The 18,574-nt window shown below is 44.6% G+C and overlaps 1 protein-coding gene across 1 annotated transcript in view; it reads right to left on the bottom strand.

Moving 5' to 3' along the window:
• Nucleotides 1-5,586: 5,586 nt before the first annotated feature.
• Stoml3 (stomatin like 3) overlaps nucleotides 5,587-18,574 on the bottom strand; it is a 17,427-nt gene continuing 4,439 nt past the window's right edge. Inside the window, exons 2-7 of the mRNA XM_021196598.2 lie at nucleotides 14,511-14,614; nucleotides 14,358-14,430; nucleotides 11,857-11,939; nucleotides 10,187-10,390; nucleotides 8,163-8,297; nucleotides 5,587-6,321 (exon numbers count right to left, since the gene is read on the bottom strand). Of these exons, the coding sequence (XP_021052257.1) occupies nucleotides 6,097-6,321; nucleotides 8,163-8,297; nucleotides 10,187-10,390; nucleotides 11,857-11,939; nucleotides 14,358-14,430; nucleotides 14,511-14,614 (824 nt within the window). The 3' untranslated portion in view covers nucleotides 5,587-6,096. The remainder of the gene's footprint in view (nucleotides 6,322-8,162; nucleotides 8,298-10,186; nucleotides 10,391-11,856; nucleotides 11,940-14,357; nucleotides 14,431-14,510; nucleotides 14,615-18,574) is intronic.

The following is an 18,574-nucleotide window of genomic DNA, read 5'->3' as shown; positions in this document are numbered from 1 at the left end:
TAGATAGATAGATAGATAGGGATAGATAGATAGATAGATAGATAGATAGATAGATAGATAGATAGATAGGGATAGATAGATAGATAGATAGATCGATAGATAGATAGATAGATAGATAGATCGATAGATAGATAGATAGATAGATAGATAGATAGATAGATAGATAGATAGATAGATGGTAGACAGAGATAGAGAGTAAATTTTCAACTAACTAAAACAGTATATAATGAAATGACTTACACTGTACAAAACTGATCTTGGATTAGAACAAAAGATAAATTTTGTAAGGTAGATCATATTACCACAAATAGTGCATGCCATTTTTTTCCTGTGACCGGAGTTCAAGTTTCTAGCAAGGTGGGTTTTTTAAAGCCTATTTGTATATTTAAAACAAACAAACAAACAACTTTATCCTGAACAAGGAATGTGGGTTTTAAGAAGTTCCTTTCCCCCTAGATGCCTTTCAGTACATTAGTAAACACATATTTATCTACCGATGAGCAGCACATCTGTTTCATGCAGAACTTCACAGCCTTTCCTGCTTCCCATGGGAATGCTGCAGAGACTAATGAGGCCTCATGGTTTTATGTATTTGCTAAGTTACTGCATATTTGCTAGATATTAACATTTAATTCTTAGACATATAATTATGCAGGTAGTTTGCCATCATTCATTCTTAAGTCCAGGTCTTAAACATCTGTGATATAGCTATATGTGTTATATCCAATTACATATATTTAATAGAAATAAAAGTCCTTATAAATATGTGTGTTCAGACGACCCGTTGACCACGATGTGTTTGTGTAGTTTTTGTTTGGGCTAAAGTGACAATCTGGTGATGGCTGCTAAGGAGAACTTTCTAGTTCTGGAGCCGAGCTCACACATGCCCCTTGGTGGGTCTATTACATCCACTGTAAACACATCCCATGTCTCCGAAGGATGCCCTCACAGTCCCCGTGCTGTCCACAAGCTGTAAAGGAGAAGACATGGCAGGAGGCCTATCCTGGCAACAAATACTTCAATGAAACAAGTTTGAACTCACTGCTCCTTTGTTGCTAGGAGCAACCCTGATGTGATTAGGAAACCTGTCCTAGCATCTCTAAGGAGGATGAATCCACCTTCTGGTCTTTACCACCAATATAGACGGGTCCCCTTATCCAGACTTCACCTAAGTCAGTGGTAATTCTGCTAAGAGCAGATAAAGCTCTTGGCCAAGAGAGGAGAATTTCTGACCTGAGCTTAACTTTCCAGTCGTGAAGGGCCAATCACTTGACTAAGGGATCTCCCTGGGATGGTCAGCTCACCATGAGCATTGCTCAAGAAATGGGTGAAGTGTCCTTTAATCTGATATTATTTTTCCTTCCCAGAACCCGCTTCCCAGTGCAGAAGCAGGCCACATAAGTAAGAGTCCTAGGCCTGCCCACTTTTTAAAGATATTTAGGAAAATGCAACTTATTTCCCCTTCTGTTTCTTTTCTAAGCATGTTTTCCTTTTTTTTTTTTTTTTTTTTTTTAAGCTTTTTGCCAACATTTTTGGCTTTCTTACTTTCTAGAACCACCCTCCCTGCCCTGTGAGTGTCTGCCTGCTGTGTGGCTAACTTAAATGGCAAGGGTTTCTCAGTTCTCCATCCCCCTTCTCTTGGCAGCAGCTAAAGTTTACGGTTTGCCTGCTCTGGGCTTTTTCTTGTAAACTCTAGTAAAATTGCCTTTCGTTTTTAAATTACTTTTTTACAATAAGACCAAGAACCCCCAAAGGGGACAGCAATTTCCTTTGTATCAATTAGCTTAGGTTCTTTTTTTATACCATGAAGCCACCATTACTTAATAATAAAGAGAATCACAAGCATATCCTACTTCAGATGCCATAGTACAGTCCCAAGGGAAAGGAGCAACATGATAAAGAAGGTGAAATAGAAGAAAAAGAGTTCACTGCTTTGTCCAAAGACTTTCAACATCAGAAAGGTGATGGGCGAAAATGACCACGTGGCATCAGAAAGGATATAGTCTGCAACGGAAATGCTCAGGTCAACCAGGCTTCTAGAAAGAAAGAATAGCAACCAGCCCCTGCAGTGGGAAATTTCCACACTGTTGAAGGGAATGCCTGACCTTCTGGAAGTCAAAGGGAGAGGACCAGAAAGAGGTGAGAGCCCAGAACCACCAAGCATACACACAGTGGGAAATGTGATCCTCCTGCCGTGGTGGACTTAACACTCACTCCAAAGACTCCCATGTTTAGGAAAAAACCCAAGCCAAGTCAAGACACACCTGACAAGAGAAGAAACAAACGGAATGGGGGCAGGAGGGTGAGATGCGCATGTTCCTTCAACCAAGCCAGAATACTGTCCAATCAGAAGCTTGCTGGTAGTCTTGGTCGCTCTCCCCCCCCCCCCAACTCAAAGGGTATTTCAGCATAAGGTGCCACTCACAATGTAAATGTGACAAGCTGCAAAGCAAAAACAAACAAACAAACAAACAAACAAACAAACAAACAAAAGGAAAGCTTTTAAAGTGAAGGATAGAACCCACCCCACCGGAAGGTGAGCGGGACAGAGGTGTATCCACGGTCATTACCCGGGAAGGAATCGTTTAAGGGAGTATATGCAGGAAGAAGAGGCCAAACTATTTGTCCAGCCTTTCCTTAGACTTTAGGATGAGTTGTAGCTGAACCCAATTTTGGCCTCGCTACTTGTCCTCATGTTCTGGGTTCCTGAATGAAAGACACACACGTACAGCCTTTATCTTTTAATATACCTTAAATAGCTCCGTGGCTGGGCCACTTCCTAACCTCCACGTGAGTGATGTACCTTCCTCCAATATTCCCAAGTTATTACTTACAAAAATCTATATTCCGTCTTTGCTGCCACGGACCCAGACCTGCAGCCCCCTCCGCTGCGTTCCCAGGCGCCTGCGTGATGGCTCTCTCTGTGTGTGCTACACCTCTCAGGCCTGGTATCTCTCTTCTCTCCCTGGCACCACAGCTACCTCTCTTCCTGCTTCTTCCTTAGTCCCTTACCCGGGAATCCTAAAGTCCCGCCTCTGTCTCCCTGCCCAGCCATTGGCTGCTGGCAACTTTACTTACCAATCAAAACCCACTGGGGGCTTGGGTTCTCGTGCAATTTGGGGGACCAACTTAACATAATACAAACATCATTAGACAAAATCCACAATGGGTGATCTTCACCAGCGACTTAACTGGACTTAAAAACACCTCGGGCATGAGCCACTGTGCTGAATATGTCAACGAGGGTTTTTCCAGAGAACAGGTTTTTTTTGTTTTTTTTGTTTTTTTTGTTTTTTTTTCCTGACAACAGGAGAGCCACCCCAATAGTGGGCAGCACTACCCCATGGCCTAAGAGCCCGGGCATTCATCCCTGTGCTTCCATTGCTTGTCTTAAAGTAGCCCAATCTAAAGCCCTTCTTTCTTCCTTATGAGCTGGTTGTGAGATATTTGGAAATAGCGGTGAGAAATGTAACAACTACAAGGTGGAAACTGTTGCACAATTTGTCTGACAACTGATTTTCTGACCCCCTGCAGACACAGCTGCCTTAATGGCTGTGCCCACCCATGGGCCCCTTTCACACTGTGAGCACCAGGTGGACCACTGGCTTGGGGACTGGGCTGGGCAGCAAGGGTTCAGCCTAGGAGGGGCTGTCATCAGTCAGCAGGGAACTATGGGGGAGGGGGGTGAGGGGAGGGATGCAAGCCAAACTCAGAGAAGTTGAATTCACATTTGACCACACAGGGCTTTCTTGTATGAGCGTCCAGCTTGCTACCATAAGGCAGAACAACTCAGCTTTCACACATACATTGGCTTTTGGGGGAATCTTGTGTACTTGTTCATTTCTTACCTTATAACCTGGGGTGGCTCTTGGCCATTCCCCTAGAATGAGAAATGCATATCCACTCTCTCATTTTACTTTTGGTTTGTTTTGTGCCTCCCCTCCACCGCCCCCAACTCCCATACTGGGGACTAAACCCTAGGGCCACACACCAAGATTATTTTCTCAATAATCCAGCCCCACTTCTAATGCATCTGTGTTCCTCTGATTAATTCTTTTGGGACCCGGAACCCTGTGGGTGTGCCTCGAGAACCTCAATATCAGATGATAATTGGTAAGGCAATTGAATCACCGTGACATGGGTTCTTTGCCCCTCTTAAATAATGATGTAAGGACTGTATGCAGAGAAGTCCGGCCTCACAGCTAAGAGAGGTTATTTACAGTTTCCCTTCCTCTCTCCTGGGAAAGAACCTTGGCCCAGTCTCTGTGGATAGAGGTGGGGGATATGTTTTGATGTCACCCTTGGCAGTCTATACTCCAAGATTTTCCTTCAGCCTCTTTATAGCCAAGTGCGCTTATTTGTCTTCAGGAGCTCTTTGTTTAGTTAGCCTTTAGCAAAAGCAAAAGTTATAAAATGTACTAAAGAAATAGTCACCATTAATGCTATGAGACAGAGTCACTCGAAGTTGCAGGATGTTTTCTTGTCTTGTTTTAAGACAGGATTGCACTGTGTAGCTCTGGCTGTCCCAGAACTTTCTATGTGGACCAGGCTGACCTCCAAGTCACAAAGATCCTCCTGACTCTGCCTCTAGAGTGCTGGGATTAAAGACCTAGTCTATGGAGCCAGCTCTGAGCAAGCCAGCCAGCACGACATAGTGAGCACCAAAACTAAATACATGGAAAAGTAAAATAAAATAAAATAAATCTAATTTCTCAAAACTAATCCCAATAAAAATCCATGCCTTGGCAATGAAATAAACTCTATAAATGTTGTGTTTTATAAAAAGATAAGGAGAGAGAAAGAATACCATTGATGGAGGTACAGTTAGCTGTGGGGGAAGAGGGTACCTCTGCAGGCCCGTTCTGAGACATCCCTTCCCCTGAGGGACCAGCCACACAATGGTATAGTATAGAATAGAGTTTATTCAGGGCATGGGGAGGGGAGTTGAGAGGGTAGTAGAAACAGAGAAAAGGAGGGAGAGAGGGAGGGAGGGAGGGAGGGAGAGAGAGAGAGAGAGAGAGAGAGAGAGAGAGAGGAGGAGTAGAGGCTGGCCATGAGCACGTGGAGAGAGATGGGGGGAGGTGAATGGGGAGAGAGGAGGAGGACAGGGCAGAGAAGGCAAGAGAGAGCAGAGGGTCGAGCAGCCCCTTTTATAGTGAGTCAGGCACACCTGGCTGTTGCCAGGTAACTGCGGGGCAGAGCCTAGACAAAATGTTAACACTATTAAAGCAATTTTAAAATCATGTTCACTTTCTATGATTTCTTTCTTTCTTTCTTTCTTTTTTTATTTGCAACAAGTTGTTTGAGCCAGGGAAAGATTACAAACAGCCCTTAATCACTATGGCTCTTGGGACTTGCAGAGTGAAAACATGCAATTCACAGACCGACCTCCCCAGTGGCTCCCCAGGTCTTACTAGTAAGCAAATTCCCCTGTGCTCTTCTGCCTTGAGTGCCTCTGGCCCTGACAAAAGTGTGAGGGTGCTGAGAACAGCCAGCACTTCCACAGGACATCCAGGTTGTCCAGCGAGCTGGGCCTGAGCTGGCACCTTTGCCCTGTGTTGCTGTTGTGCTGCAGCTGTTTTTTGATTTTCTACATCCAAATCCGTCCTCATTTTCAGCCTTGAGTCGTTTTCTTACTTGAACTAAAGCAAGTCATTTTATTGGAACAGTAAATCAAATGCATATCGTAAATGTGGGATCTGCTTTTCTTTACAAATGACCTAGGGTCCTTCTCCAACACAGCTTAAATTCTAAAGTTCTTATCAGTCACCTAGAGTCTCCGCCTCCCCGCCCCTGCTCCCCAGAGATTCTCTGCTGATAGTCAGGGACAACCACTAACTAGTTATATATGAATATTGGATATTGGTTATGCCTTTAAAATAAAAAGTAGTGCATGGTTCTCGATTTTGTTTTTGTTTGTGTAGCTTCTATGTCTCTCTGGGAATTCTGCTAGCTGTGGCGTTACCTTAACTTGCATGGTGCGTGCGTGCGTGCGTGCGTGCGTGCGTGCGTGCGTGCGTGCGTTCGTCTCTACTGGCTGACTTCTCCATGGTACAGAAAGGCCTTTCTAAGCAGCAGGCGGTTACTTGGAAGACGTCAGGCTTTAGCAGTGACTTTCTTATTGTTGCCATAGCTGATGCCACCAATGCCCTCGAGTATGTTCATAGGCAGGGGAAACACAATGGTGGAATTCTTCTCCGTGGCCACCGTGGTCAAGGTCTGCAGGTACCGAAGCTGGAGGGCTACGGGGGACTCGGCCAGCACCATGGAAGCCGACTTCAGAGACTTAGAAGCGTTCATTTCTCCCTCTGCTGCAAGGACCTAACGCGAGAGAAGCAAGAGTTGACGACTGCACAGTATCTGCAGCTTCCTTTTTCTGGGCTTGTGTCCCCACTTTGTCACCTGTGTTTGTCCCTGCTCACGTTCTTGGCAAAGACAATATTTTTCACATCCTAGAGGACTGGAGAAAATTCAAAACGTTTCCCAAAGCGAGTGACTGCGCCGGTTAGCTGTGCTGATTGTTTGGTTTGGTTTAGTTTGGTGTGGTTTGGTTGTCCCCTCGAGGGAACCTTAATTGAGGGATTGCCTCCATTCAGTTGCCTGTGGGCAAGTCTGTGGGGCATTTTCTTAGATTAATGTTGACATAGGCGGGCCCAGCCCTCTGTGGGCAGTGCTGTTACTGGGCGGATGGTCCTGAGCTGTATAAGAAAGCAACCTGAGCAAGCCATGAGGAACGAGCCAGTAAGCAGCATTCCTCCATGGTCTCAGGTCGGTTCTGGTTGTGGACTTTATCATGCCCACAGAGAAGTAGACCAGGACACTAGAGATAAATATTTTGCAAATTATTAGTCACCGAATTTGATTTTCAAACAGAGAAATGCGGAGTCATTTGAGCGAATGAAGACATGACCATCTAACCTGAGAATGTACTTGAGGCTCTTTGGGTTTTCACTATCTGTTTTTATTCATTTTGGGAGGAATCCAAAATTCAAAGACTCCTTGAACTGGCTTTGTTGTTGTTGTTGTTGTTGTTGTTGTTGTTTGTTTTGGGGGGGTTGTTGTTGTTTTTGCAAGATGACATGTGACATGTTTTTATTTAATTAAACATTGTTATTGTTGTTGTTGTGTGTGTGTGTGTGTGTGTGTGTGTGTGTGTGTGTGTGTGTGTGTGGTGCAGGCACACCACAGCATGTGTGTGGAGGTCTGAGAGGAATGTTCAGGAATCAGCTCTCTCGTCCTGTGGATGACAGGACTCTATCCTGGCTGGTCAGGTTTGTAGGGCAAGTGTGTTTCCCTGCTGAGCCATCTCTCGGACTCTCCTTCCATCCTGTTGCTGAGTTAGCATCGTTCTTAGAATCGTTGCTAGAATTGTTTCTGTTCTCTCGGACTTTGATCATAGCAGTAACAAAAGCCCCAGCCCAGTAACCCTTCATTGAGACTGTCTCTATTGACTGTGCTTTTAAATCCTGAGATAACCTAAGAGGAACTCCAGCCAGGGTTCAACTGATCCATCTGTGGGCGCTTGCTTTCCATGGGCCACAGGAGTCCCCCTCAACCGCTGCTGGTACTCAGTAGACAAAGAAGATAGGACTAAGGAATGGGCAGAGAGCAAGCTTCCTCAGTCCTATGAGGGTTTCCTATGAGTAATACCTCAAGATTTCCAGTCTCTCACATTTCAGTCAATCTACACAGAAGCTAAGGTGACAGCCGATTCTAGAACATTCAGAGACAATTTGAGTTTCACATGTTCAAACCCCAATCCGCCTTGTATTTAGTCATTCTTTTAAATTCAGCAAGTTATCACACTCAAATAACAATGCCTAAGACATTGGCAGCAGGTTGGCCATTTCTGAAAAGTCAGTTGTAATGATGATGGTGGTTCCCAAATGGCTCTGGGCTTTGCCTCACGGGATCTAAAATGCTTTCTCCAGAACAACAGTGGTCACAGTTCGTCCCCAAGTTGCTCATGGCTCCACATGCAGCCAACAGAGTCTTAACCTACTACCAAGCTTCCTCAGGGTATGGGAGCTGCTCGCTGTCTCTTAGGGAATTTCTCAGGAAAGAGAAATCTGTGCGCGGAATCTCTTTTGGAACAGTGATTGGTATTCTAGTCTTCCTTCGGTTCCATTCTTGCTCGCCTCCACGCTAACAGCCTCTCTTACCTTGGCTCTGGCTTCCCGGGTAGCCTCGGCCTCAGCCGCCATGGACCTCTGCAGCTGCACAGGAATCCGGACATCTTTGATTTCCACCCGGGCCACTCGGATTCCCCATAGCTCGGTGGCATCATCAAGCAAGGTCTGTTTCCAGAAGAAAAGACATCGATCAGAAGACAGAAGACAGGTGACTTGACCCGAGTGTCTGGTTCATTTGGGGAGGCTGTCTTTTCTGAACTCATTGATCATATTGAGAATTGAAGGGAGTCTCCTGATGGCTTCATGTACAAATCTGGAGCTGAGGGCATAGCTCTGTTGGTAGGGAACTTGCACAGCAAGCAGAAAGCCCTGGGTTTAATTCCCAGAATGACATAAACTGGGCGTAGTGGTGCATGCCTACAGTCTCAACACTTGGGAGGCAGAGGCAGGATAATCAAAAGTTCAAGGTCATCCTCAGTTATATGGGGAATTCAAGGCCCACCTGGGATACACGAGCCTGGGTCTAAAGAGAAAGCTCTCACATACACAACCTTGATATAACACTTATGGGTCAACTGAAAGAGTCCACCCTATCACCTCCCTAAGAAATTAAATGACATCCTTGCAGACTTCAGCGAGTGTTCCAGATGTCAGTGCACGCTTCTCTCTCAGACAGATCTGGATTTGTCCCGGCCGTACAATTAGCAGCCATGAATCACTGCATTGGCATGATAACCCAACTCTCTGGTTTTCTCACCTGGGCTTCCTGTCAGCTTTGTCACATGGGTTGGAGGTCACACACACATAATGACCGAGTGGTCGTTACTGACTTTTTTTTTTTTCCAAAATACTTGTCTTGCTTTCTTAAGTCTCTGCCTTGGCGCAGTAAGATACTGACGTTTCAAAGCAAGAGATGTTTTAGAACATGTTTTTAGTACATTTTAAAAGTCTGTTCTTTATGCAGACTTTAAACAGTGGAAGACATGTTGCAGGTCACCCCAGAGACAAACGAGAATGACAAACAAAGTCTAAGAAGAACCCAGGGGCAGGGAACTCGGCCACAAGTCAGCCAGTGGTCCCACTTCCGCTGACCATGACTTTGTGGGACCCCAGGAGTTGGTGAGACTGCCTAAGATGCTTGAGATCTACCTTTGGAGTGTTGTCAGACTTTTAGAGTTCTCATAGATGTCCATGGGCAGAGCTGATGGGTACTTGTCCGTCCTACCTTACGGATGGCACAGAAGCCATGAAGGATTCAGGTTGAATTTTCATGTAACTTACAGAAAGGGGAGTCTCAGAATCACACAAAGTCATGGACATAAGAAAATACAAAAATGTTATTTATAAACTAGAATGAGGCATTGGCAAAGTTCAGATCTGTTACATGTTTGATGGTTATTGTTAATTATGGATGATTACTGATACTGGCTATAGTGTGAGGTTTAAATTGTCCACATATCTCCCAGTTTTGCTGCCTCAAATGAACCTTCTTGTTTTACTCCACTGAAATGTAGGGGTACGGGAACTGCCTGATAATGGTTGTACTTCTTTAAGGGTAGTTTGAACTGAAAATAAATATGGCTTGTAACCCCTTTTTAAAAAGGTTAAGTGTGCAGTGTTTGTTCATACTTTCTAACTTAAAGATACAAGATAAGAGGAACAATTCTCAAAGCTCCTTTCTCCCAGGCAAACATTTAATGTTTTGCCTACATATATGTCTATGCACCACATGTATGCCTGGTACCCAAGGAGACAAAAAAAAGGCATCAGATTCTCTGGCACTGGCGTTACATATGGTTACGAACCACCATGTGGGAGCTGGGAATCAAACTCAGGTTTTCTGCAAGAGCACTCTTGATGGCTGAACTATCTCTCTAGCCCCATGCGGATCTTTAAATCTACACTTTATGATGACAGACAAATGGTGTTATGAGAGCAAAGGAAAGCCTTCTTGTGAGTGCAGATATTCCTGGGCTCTACAGTATGGATAGTGGTAGTCACTGACTTGGGGTGAGGGAACTCAAGATGTGGGCTCTTAGTACTGAGGTCTTTACCTGGATGCTATGTGCGATCTCTTCTCGCCCAGACAAGATCTGGGACAAGGTCTGTGTCCCTAAGACATTTCTCAGAGTAGTCTGAGCCAGCAGAAACGTGGCCTGGTGAACGTCGTTCACATTGGCCACGGCTGAGACAGCACTGTAGATTCTGTAATAGACGACTCCATCCACTTGGGTGGTCACAGAGTCTCTCGTGAGGATCTGCAGAGCACAGACAGGGTGGAATGATGGTGTATTACTATGCAAGGCCAAGAGGCAGCCAACCCCAGAGTCTGCCCTCACAGAAGGACATAGTTAATGGCAACTCAGGCTAGCAGTTGCCAAACATGTCCCATCTTCAAAATAATCGCATCCCACAGCTAAAGACTGCAAAGATACCTATCCCTACCTATCCCTGTAGCTTCAACTCAGAGCAGTGGTTCTCAACCTCCCTAATTCTGTGACCCTTTAATATAGCTCCTCATTTTTTGGTGACCCGCAATCATAAAACTGTCTCATTGCTATTTCATATCTGTAATTTTGCCACTGTTATGGGTCACAATGTAAATATCTGATATGAAGGATATCTGCTATATGACCTCTGGAGGTCGCCACCCACAGGTTGATAACCATTTGACTCAGGGAATTCTTGCATTCCACAGGCATATATTCCTACTATCTTCTCCATCCAAACAGAAATAGAATTTATATCCTGTTGTCTACTTGGTATGTCGTTCTCATTAAAAAAGAAGAAGCAATGCTTCTTAGAAAACATAGAGGGCACCAGAGACCATGTTCTAGTCTCAAGCAAAGCAGATTCTTTCACTTTACAAAGGTTCTGCATCAGGCATTCTGAACCATGTGATGCTCTCCCTCTGTGCCTGTGTCTGTGCCTGTGCCTGTGCCTGTGCCTGTGCCTGTGCCTGTGCCTGTGCCTGTGCCTGTGCCTGTGCCTGTGCCTGTGCCTATGCCTGTGCCGTGTCTGTAGACCCACAAAAACCTTTTGAAGTTTCCCAGTATCTGTGATGGGATGACTCACATCTGAAGCTGGTCCCCATGCCTCCTAATAGCCCAAAGTGACTAGTAGGTACCTGGACCTTGACTGGTCTCCTGACTGCTTATCACTTTGGCCACCCCCAGTCCTTCATCTTTCCTGAAGTTTCTTTTCTTTCTAGATGCTAGTCAATACCGCTTCCTCTTCCCTAGCACCCAGTTACTGGTTTGGGGTCATGATCCACACTATTTCAAGAATTATTTGAAGTTCAAATTCAGGTGGTGCCTATGTAGCCTCCGTACTGCTCAGACACCTGTTCTGTTCTAACACAGAGACTGCAAATATGAACAGCAAAAGTAAAGATAAGTCACCCAGCTATTTCTAAAGGTCCCTCTGAGAAGGCTGTGGAGAGTGCAGCCTAACCAGCCCCTGGCCTCCAGCAGGTCCCACTCAGCTTCCCTGCCTTAACCCTCCTGTCTCCGTTCAGCTTCCCCACCGGTGCTTAGCCTCTCAGCCCTCCCTTTCCAATTCATCCTCCTTTTGGTAAAACAGAGCCATCTGAAGCAATTCACGCAGGCCCTGGGGTTGGGCTGGGAATCAAGTCATCCTTTCCCTGGTAGATTAAAATGATGCCCCGGGCCATAGTGAACCTGTGCATTGTTTTATTTGGAATAGACCTTGCTAAATTCCATACCTCTTGTGGAGGAATGTTACAAGTAACCGTTCGGAGATCCACTTTGACAAACACATCAATGCAAGGCAGGACCAGGATTAAACCTTTAAAAGAATAAAATCGATTTGAAGTTTGACCCATTCAAACGAATGACAAGGACAGACTTCCACATATGCTGCGCATCGATTTGTAATGCTGTCTGCGTTTCTCAGATCTTCAGTGTGAACACATCAACTTTGGTGAAGGTGATTTCTGATCAGTCAATAATTAAAGCAAAATAACTACTTAGGAATTAAGGCCTTTGGTAAGGCACTAACGTCCCTGACATACATGTTTTAAAATTCTTTTATTCTTAGGTAATCTATTTTGACTTAAACATTATTTATTTATTTATTATTTGTTTATTTGTTTATTTGTTTGTTTGTTTTGTATTTTGAGACAGGGTTTCTCTGTATAGCCCTGGCTGACCTGGAACTCACTTTGTAGACCAGGCTGACCTCGAACTCAGAAATCTGCCTGCCTCTGCCTCCCAAGTGCTGGGATTAAAGGCATGCGCCACCACGCCCGGCCAACTTAAACATTTATTTTGAGGTGAATTTAAAGGGGGTATTTAGGAAATTGTTTTCCTAATGATAAAGAGTCAAGTTTAGCTTTGACTAAGAGCTACTGGCAGCCGTCTCCACACCATGAACAATGCTGAAGGATATTACTACATCCACACCGTGAACAGTGCTGAAGGACTACTACATCGCACCGTGAACAGTGCTGAAGGACTACTACATCCACACCATGAACAGTGCTGAGGGACTACTACATTAAAGTCCTCCATGCAGGCTCAGGTACTCAGAAGGAGTCTGAGGTAGGAGGGCGTAGTACACGTTCATATCCTGCCTGGATTACATAGAGAATCCAAAGCCAGCTTGGACAACTTAAGAGTTTTCTCAAAAATTTAAGAAAAAAAATTTAATGCTTAAGGTAACTCAGTAGAGCACTGGGCACTCAGCTAGCATTGTCTTCCAGGGGCTAGCATGGTCCACCAGGGGCTAGCACTGTCCTCCAGGGCCCAGATTCCCTGCAAACAGCACACCTCAGAACTGAGAACAGCCGTGTCTCCAGAGCTGTGTTCAAGTGCAATGGTGTTGCTTCTGATTCCAAGCAGTAAGCACAGGGCTTAGAGGACATCAGGGTAGGGCAATGTAAGAAATCCCATCTGAGAGGGCTGGGGGTCTCCAGCTCTACCCCGGAGATTTGTGTTCTTTCTAAGGATCACAGCCAAAAGGCACATCAGCAAGGTAAGGATGCGGAGTGTTTCCATCAATCAGAAAATCTTGTTTGTTTGTTTGTTTGTTTCAGAGCTGAGAACTGAACCCAGGGCCTTGTGCTTGCTAGGCAAGCGCTTTACCACTCAGCTAAAACCCCAACCCCAGGAAATCTTTGTTACTGTGTTAGTTTTCAAGGCAGAAATCAGCATTTAGTCTGTGTGAGAAGCCAGCAGGAGGGACTGAGGACACTGGGTTTGGTGGTTAATTCATAGCCTTTCAAACTTTGTTTTGTTCTCTAAAGCATCCTGAGTCCTCTGGTAAGAATCCCCACCCTATCCCCCTTCCCACACCTCCCTCCCTCCCTCCCTCCCCCCCTCTGTGTGTGTGTGTGTGTGTGTGTGTGTGTGTGTCTATGTGTGTGCGCATGATGGTTAATCCCAAGTTCTTGAGAACTACCTTGAGTTTCGTGTCGGCCAACCCCAACGCCATGACGGACCCTGCCCAGCATCCACAGTGCTGGATATGGCTGCTTCTCTCATTAACACTTTTATTACTGAAGGATAATTTGCTGTTTGCAGAAGTGTTAGCAATTTGGCTTGTTTCCCTCTGGCCCTCATGACGTTCTGAGGTAACCCGTTAGCCCCAGGGATATGCGTGACGGGGTTTATTATCCTGGGACTCTTAGCAGAGAAATCTTTTGGGAGAATTCATTTAAGAATTCTTTTCTGGAGTTCTCCAAGTGGTAGTAGCTACTCTGCCTCTGCCCCTGCTCCAGTTTTATTTTGATTTTGTAATCTTGGGTCCATCAACTAAAGAGAGATAGAGAGAGAGCTTGGTTATTCTTTATTGGTAGTCTCGAGCACTGATGTGTTGATAAATGTTTATATATATATATATATATCCTTTCAAAAGATAATAAAATCTAGCTCCTTGAATAGTCCCTGTGAATAGTTTAATGGTCCACGGGGCCATTTGCTCTCTTCTTTGTTCCCTGGACTTGGATCATCAGAGCCCTGGGAATAAGTGACATCCAGTCAATGTGTCCCATTTATTAGACTACTTGGGGTGTGGGTTATAAAGCAGGTTCATATTTCAGAATGTTCAAACTTGTGGTCTCTCCCACTCACATGCTATCCAGAGCAACAACTGTCCACTGCCTAAAACATAAGATCTCCTGCTTTCTAGGTTTTTCTTGAACCCTCATTAGGTGCCCCTGGTGGTGGCCATGGTAGCAACAGATGCCCACAGACTCTGCCGTACCTGGTCCCTTGGCTTTATCAGCTTGGATGCGTCCCAGTCTGAAGACAACAGCACGCTCATACTCCTTAATGATCTGAGAGAATAAGAGAGAACCTTTAGTCTTAGTATCTGCCAGTTTACAGGAAGATAACCACTTATTTCCCGGGGCATTACCTTCAAGCACATCCATATTGAGATTGGGAAGGTGACGAGCATCAGCAGGAAGGAAAGGAAAACCAGGATCCAGCCGCACACACCAAGCTGGCTTTTGTTGGTGCCTGGGAAGTGAGAGAGAAGCAAGCCTGTAATCTAGTGATTCCTAGCAAAGCTCTCAGGCAGCGTCAAGGAGGAGGTGGTGTGTCCTGACACTGCCCAAGCCCAGCAGGAATCCACCCACACCGTCAGTCTAATTGCACACAGATGTAGAGCACTCCCCTGCCCCATTTCCATGTACACACCACACATGCAGAAGGTTTTGTGGTGGTACTTAGAAATTAAGTCAATCTGCCCCTCCCAAGAAGCCACTCAGCCATCAACAGCAATAACCTATGACAAGCATGGTTTATCATTATCCAAACATGAAAAGATGTCTTGGAACATGACCATGAACCACTCATATCAGTCCCATCAGGTTCTTTGGGCCCTTGATTCTCCAGATGAAGTTCAAAACAAGCCCTGAGATAGGTCAGGAGGTGCTGTCATCCCTAGAGGGGAAGGCAGTGTGCATGTGGGAGAACATCTTAGAACCCTTGGGTGTGAGTTTCTGTGCAAAGTCTCTCAAGTGCTGACTCCAGAGCTTTACACAGACAATTCCAAAAGAGGCTCTCTTTTCTCAAGAGTTTTTTTTTTTCTCTGTCAGTAAGACGCAGGTAGAAGTTTCTTACCTGGAAAGATCCAATGAAGACTAACTGATGCTCTGTTTATATGGTCCTAACCCATGCATTAATGTGCGTATGTCTGTATCTGTATGTGTGCTTGTGTCTGTGTGTATGCCTGCATCTCTGTGTGTGCCTGTCATGTGTGTGTCTATCTGTCTGTCAGTCTGTGTATCTATGTGTGTGTGTGCATTTGTATGTGTGTGCATATTTGTCTGGTATGTATCTCTGTATGTATATATGATTGTATGTGTGTATGTGTATCTGTATGTGTATCTGTATGTGTATCTGTATGTGTATCTGTATATCTGTATGTATGTGTGCATTTGTATGTGTGTATCTCCTCTCTATGTGCGTGTGTATGTGTCTGTGTATGTATATCTGTGTATCTGTATGTGTGTGTGTTTGCAACTGTCTCCTGTCTTTGTCTCTCTGTGTCTTTGTGTGTTTTATCTCTGTCTCTGTCTCTGTCTTCTCTCTCTCTCTCTCTCTCTCTCTCTCTCTCTCTCTCTCTCTCTCTCTCTCTCTCTCTCTGTGTGTGTGTGTGTGTGTGTGTGTGTGTGTGTATACCCTATTCCCACTTTAAAAATGGACAGAAAATCGAGGGAATGTCAAATTACTTTGTAACAGAGGAAACTGATTCCATGTCTGACCTCAACCACTGAACGCCTGCCTTGTAGTTTCAGTCCTGTCAATCATAATGTTTTGTTCATAAAATGCACATATCTGGCCAACCTTTTCACATTAGAATTCTTTATGTTCATCATCATTTTGTCTCGTTTTCAGTCCTCCTCTGTCTAGTCCCTTTTCCTTGGCTGCTACCTCCAGTTTCATCCCCAAATCTCTTCTGATGGGGTCACATCTTCCCCTTGAACCTTAGAACTAATTGTATTTGCTGGACACCACCACCCTGGCAACCCCAGCTGCCCTGCTGCGCATGTTAGAGACTCAGGTCATCACTGTCTCCTCCTCATCCATCCACCAAGGTCACCTTGGTACCTTCCACTGGTACCCTGGAGCTGAGGTAGAGTCGTTTTGTTTTTATTAAGAGAGTCCTGAGTTTTGCTTTTATGGACAGTTAAGTGATGCAAGTGCTTAAGCACTTGTACATGTTAGGATAAAGAGATGTATAATCTAATGGATAGCTAATGTTCCTGAAGGAGTGTGAACCAACCCCTCCTCTCTGGTAGCACATGTGTCTCCTTCTGCAGGGCCTGAGTTCCAGACAGTTCCAGACTTCATGGGAGAAGTTATCTTCATTTTAGAGATATATTTATTATTAAAACCCTTTATTCTTTTTGTCTTTTTTCTTTCCTTTCCTTTCTTTTTCTTTTTCTTTTTCTTTTTCCTTTTCCTTTTCCTTTTCCTTTCCTTGTCTTGTCTCTTTCTTTCCTTCTTTCTTTGTTTCTTTGTTTGTTTGTTTGTTTGTTTCTTTCTTTCTTTCTTTCTTTCTTTCTTTCTTTCTTTCTTTCTTTCTTTCTTTCTTTCTTTCGACAGGGACTCTTAATGAAGGTCTAGCTGTCCTAGAACTTTCTATATAGATCAGGTTGGACTCAAACTCAAGGAGATCTGCCCGCCTCTGCCTCCTGAGTTCTGGAATTAAAGGCATGAGCCACTATACCCTGCTCAAAGCTTTTGATTAATAGAGTTTTAGTGAGTATTCTACATAGGGCCTGAGTCCTCTAAGATTACATTATGAACACAAGTGGCTTGCCTGCCTACTCAAAAACTAAAATTTCTGAAGTACCAGCCTCTGAAGTCATGGAACTGCTCTGAGGTGAATCTGATGTACCTGTGCAGGATAAAAAGACACTCTGGGTCTAGTGAAATGGCCAGGGGATGCCAAGCCTGGTGACCTGAGTTTGATTCTTGGGATACAAGTGGCAGAAAGAAAGAACCAACTCTTGTAAGTTGCCCTCTGACCTCCATGTATGTGCTGTGGCATTGAATGCATCTGCATATAAATAAAAGCTTTAAATAAAAGGGTGTTTGTGTGCTCAAAGAATTATTATGATATCCTAATTGCTAGTGGTTTTTAGTATTAATACATGCCTGTACAGGAATTCCCACTGGGAAAACTCAAAGTTTAGGACTTAAGTTCCCCCTAAATACCTCCTTCTCAGCTCCACATTCATTTACAGAAGAAAAATGATTGTCACTGATTTGTTTTTGTCTTTATAGGCAAATTCCCAGGTATTTACATACACATGTTTGTCACTAGAGGTGACAATCTGCTCTCCTATGGGTCTTAGGGTGGGCGGCTTCCTGTTGTGTCTATTGCAAATAGAATTTGCTCTCCCGTGCTGTTTGCCTCAGAGCTCCCGGAATTCTCACTTTATACACAGTCTGTCCATTGAATATTTAGTCTCCAAAACTAAACATTTAAGTCTTATGCTCACTATCATTTTATACCATGTTTAATTTTTTTAAAACACTGCCTAAAGACTGGAGACCCAAATTAAGGCATAAGATCTAACTAGTTCTGAAGTGGAAAATTCAAGGCTTGGCCTATATACTCAGAAAGAACAGCATAGAAAGCCATTAGCAGGACTAGCCCACGGGCAGACAGAACGTGAGCAGAGCTGAAAAGCCAGGCCTTGGGTCGGGTGGCCACATGTTCTAATTAAGACAGCTGTACACCAAAGCCAGGGACACCAGGACAGTCAGTTGATCTGATCCCTCATGAGCACTCTCTTCTGTCAAAAGATGACAGCGCAGATAGCTGGGAGGAGTTTGCTAAGACAATGTATGTAAAGGAATTAGAGCCCCACCAGGGAGGTGGGAAAATCGTGACAGTTGTCCAGGGTTTTGAGTGTGTGTGTGTGTGTGTGTGTGTGTGTGTGTGTGTGTGTGCATGCACATGCCTATTCATGCATCTTTGCAGAGCTGAGGTTGATAGTTGGTGTCTATTATTCTGTCCTTATGTTTTGAGATAGGATTTCTCAGTGAATCTAGAGCTGGCCATCTCAGTAACACTGACTGGTGAGGGTCTCTGCTCCCCAGAGATTCTGCAGTGTTTGCCTCCTTCCCATCAGCACTGGGGTTAGGATTAGAGGCATGTGCAATATCACAGGCCTTTACATGGGTCCTGGGCATCCAGACTCATACACTCAACACTTGCACAGCAAGCATTTCACCTACTGTGCCATCCTCCCAGACTCTAACTTTTAAAAGATAGATGGGTGGGTAGATAGATAGATAGATAGACAGACAGACAGACAGACACTGACACAGAGAGGGAAGGAAGGAAGAGAAAGAGGAGAAGGAAGAGAAGGTGAAGAAGAAACAAAATGCAAAAGAAGCAGGAAGGGGAAGGAGGAGGGGAGGAAGAGGGGGAAGAGGAGGAGGAGGAGGAGGAGGAGG

Source organism: Mus pahari, chromosome 4 (genome assembly GCF_900095145.1).
Source record: "Mus pahari chromosome 4, PAHARI_EIJ_v1.1, whole genome shotgun sequence".
Classification (NCBI taxonomy): Eukaryota; Metazoa; Chordata; class Mammalia; order Rodentia; family Muridae; genus Mus; species Mus pahari.
The sequence above is the reverse complement of the archived record's forward strand: the minus strand, read 5'-3'. Positions and strand labels throughout refer to the sequence as shown.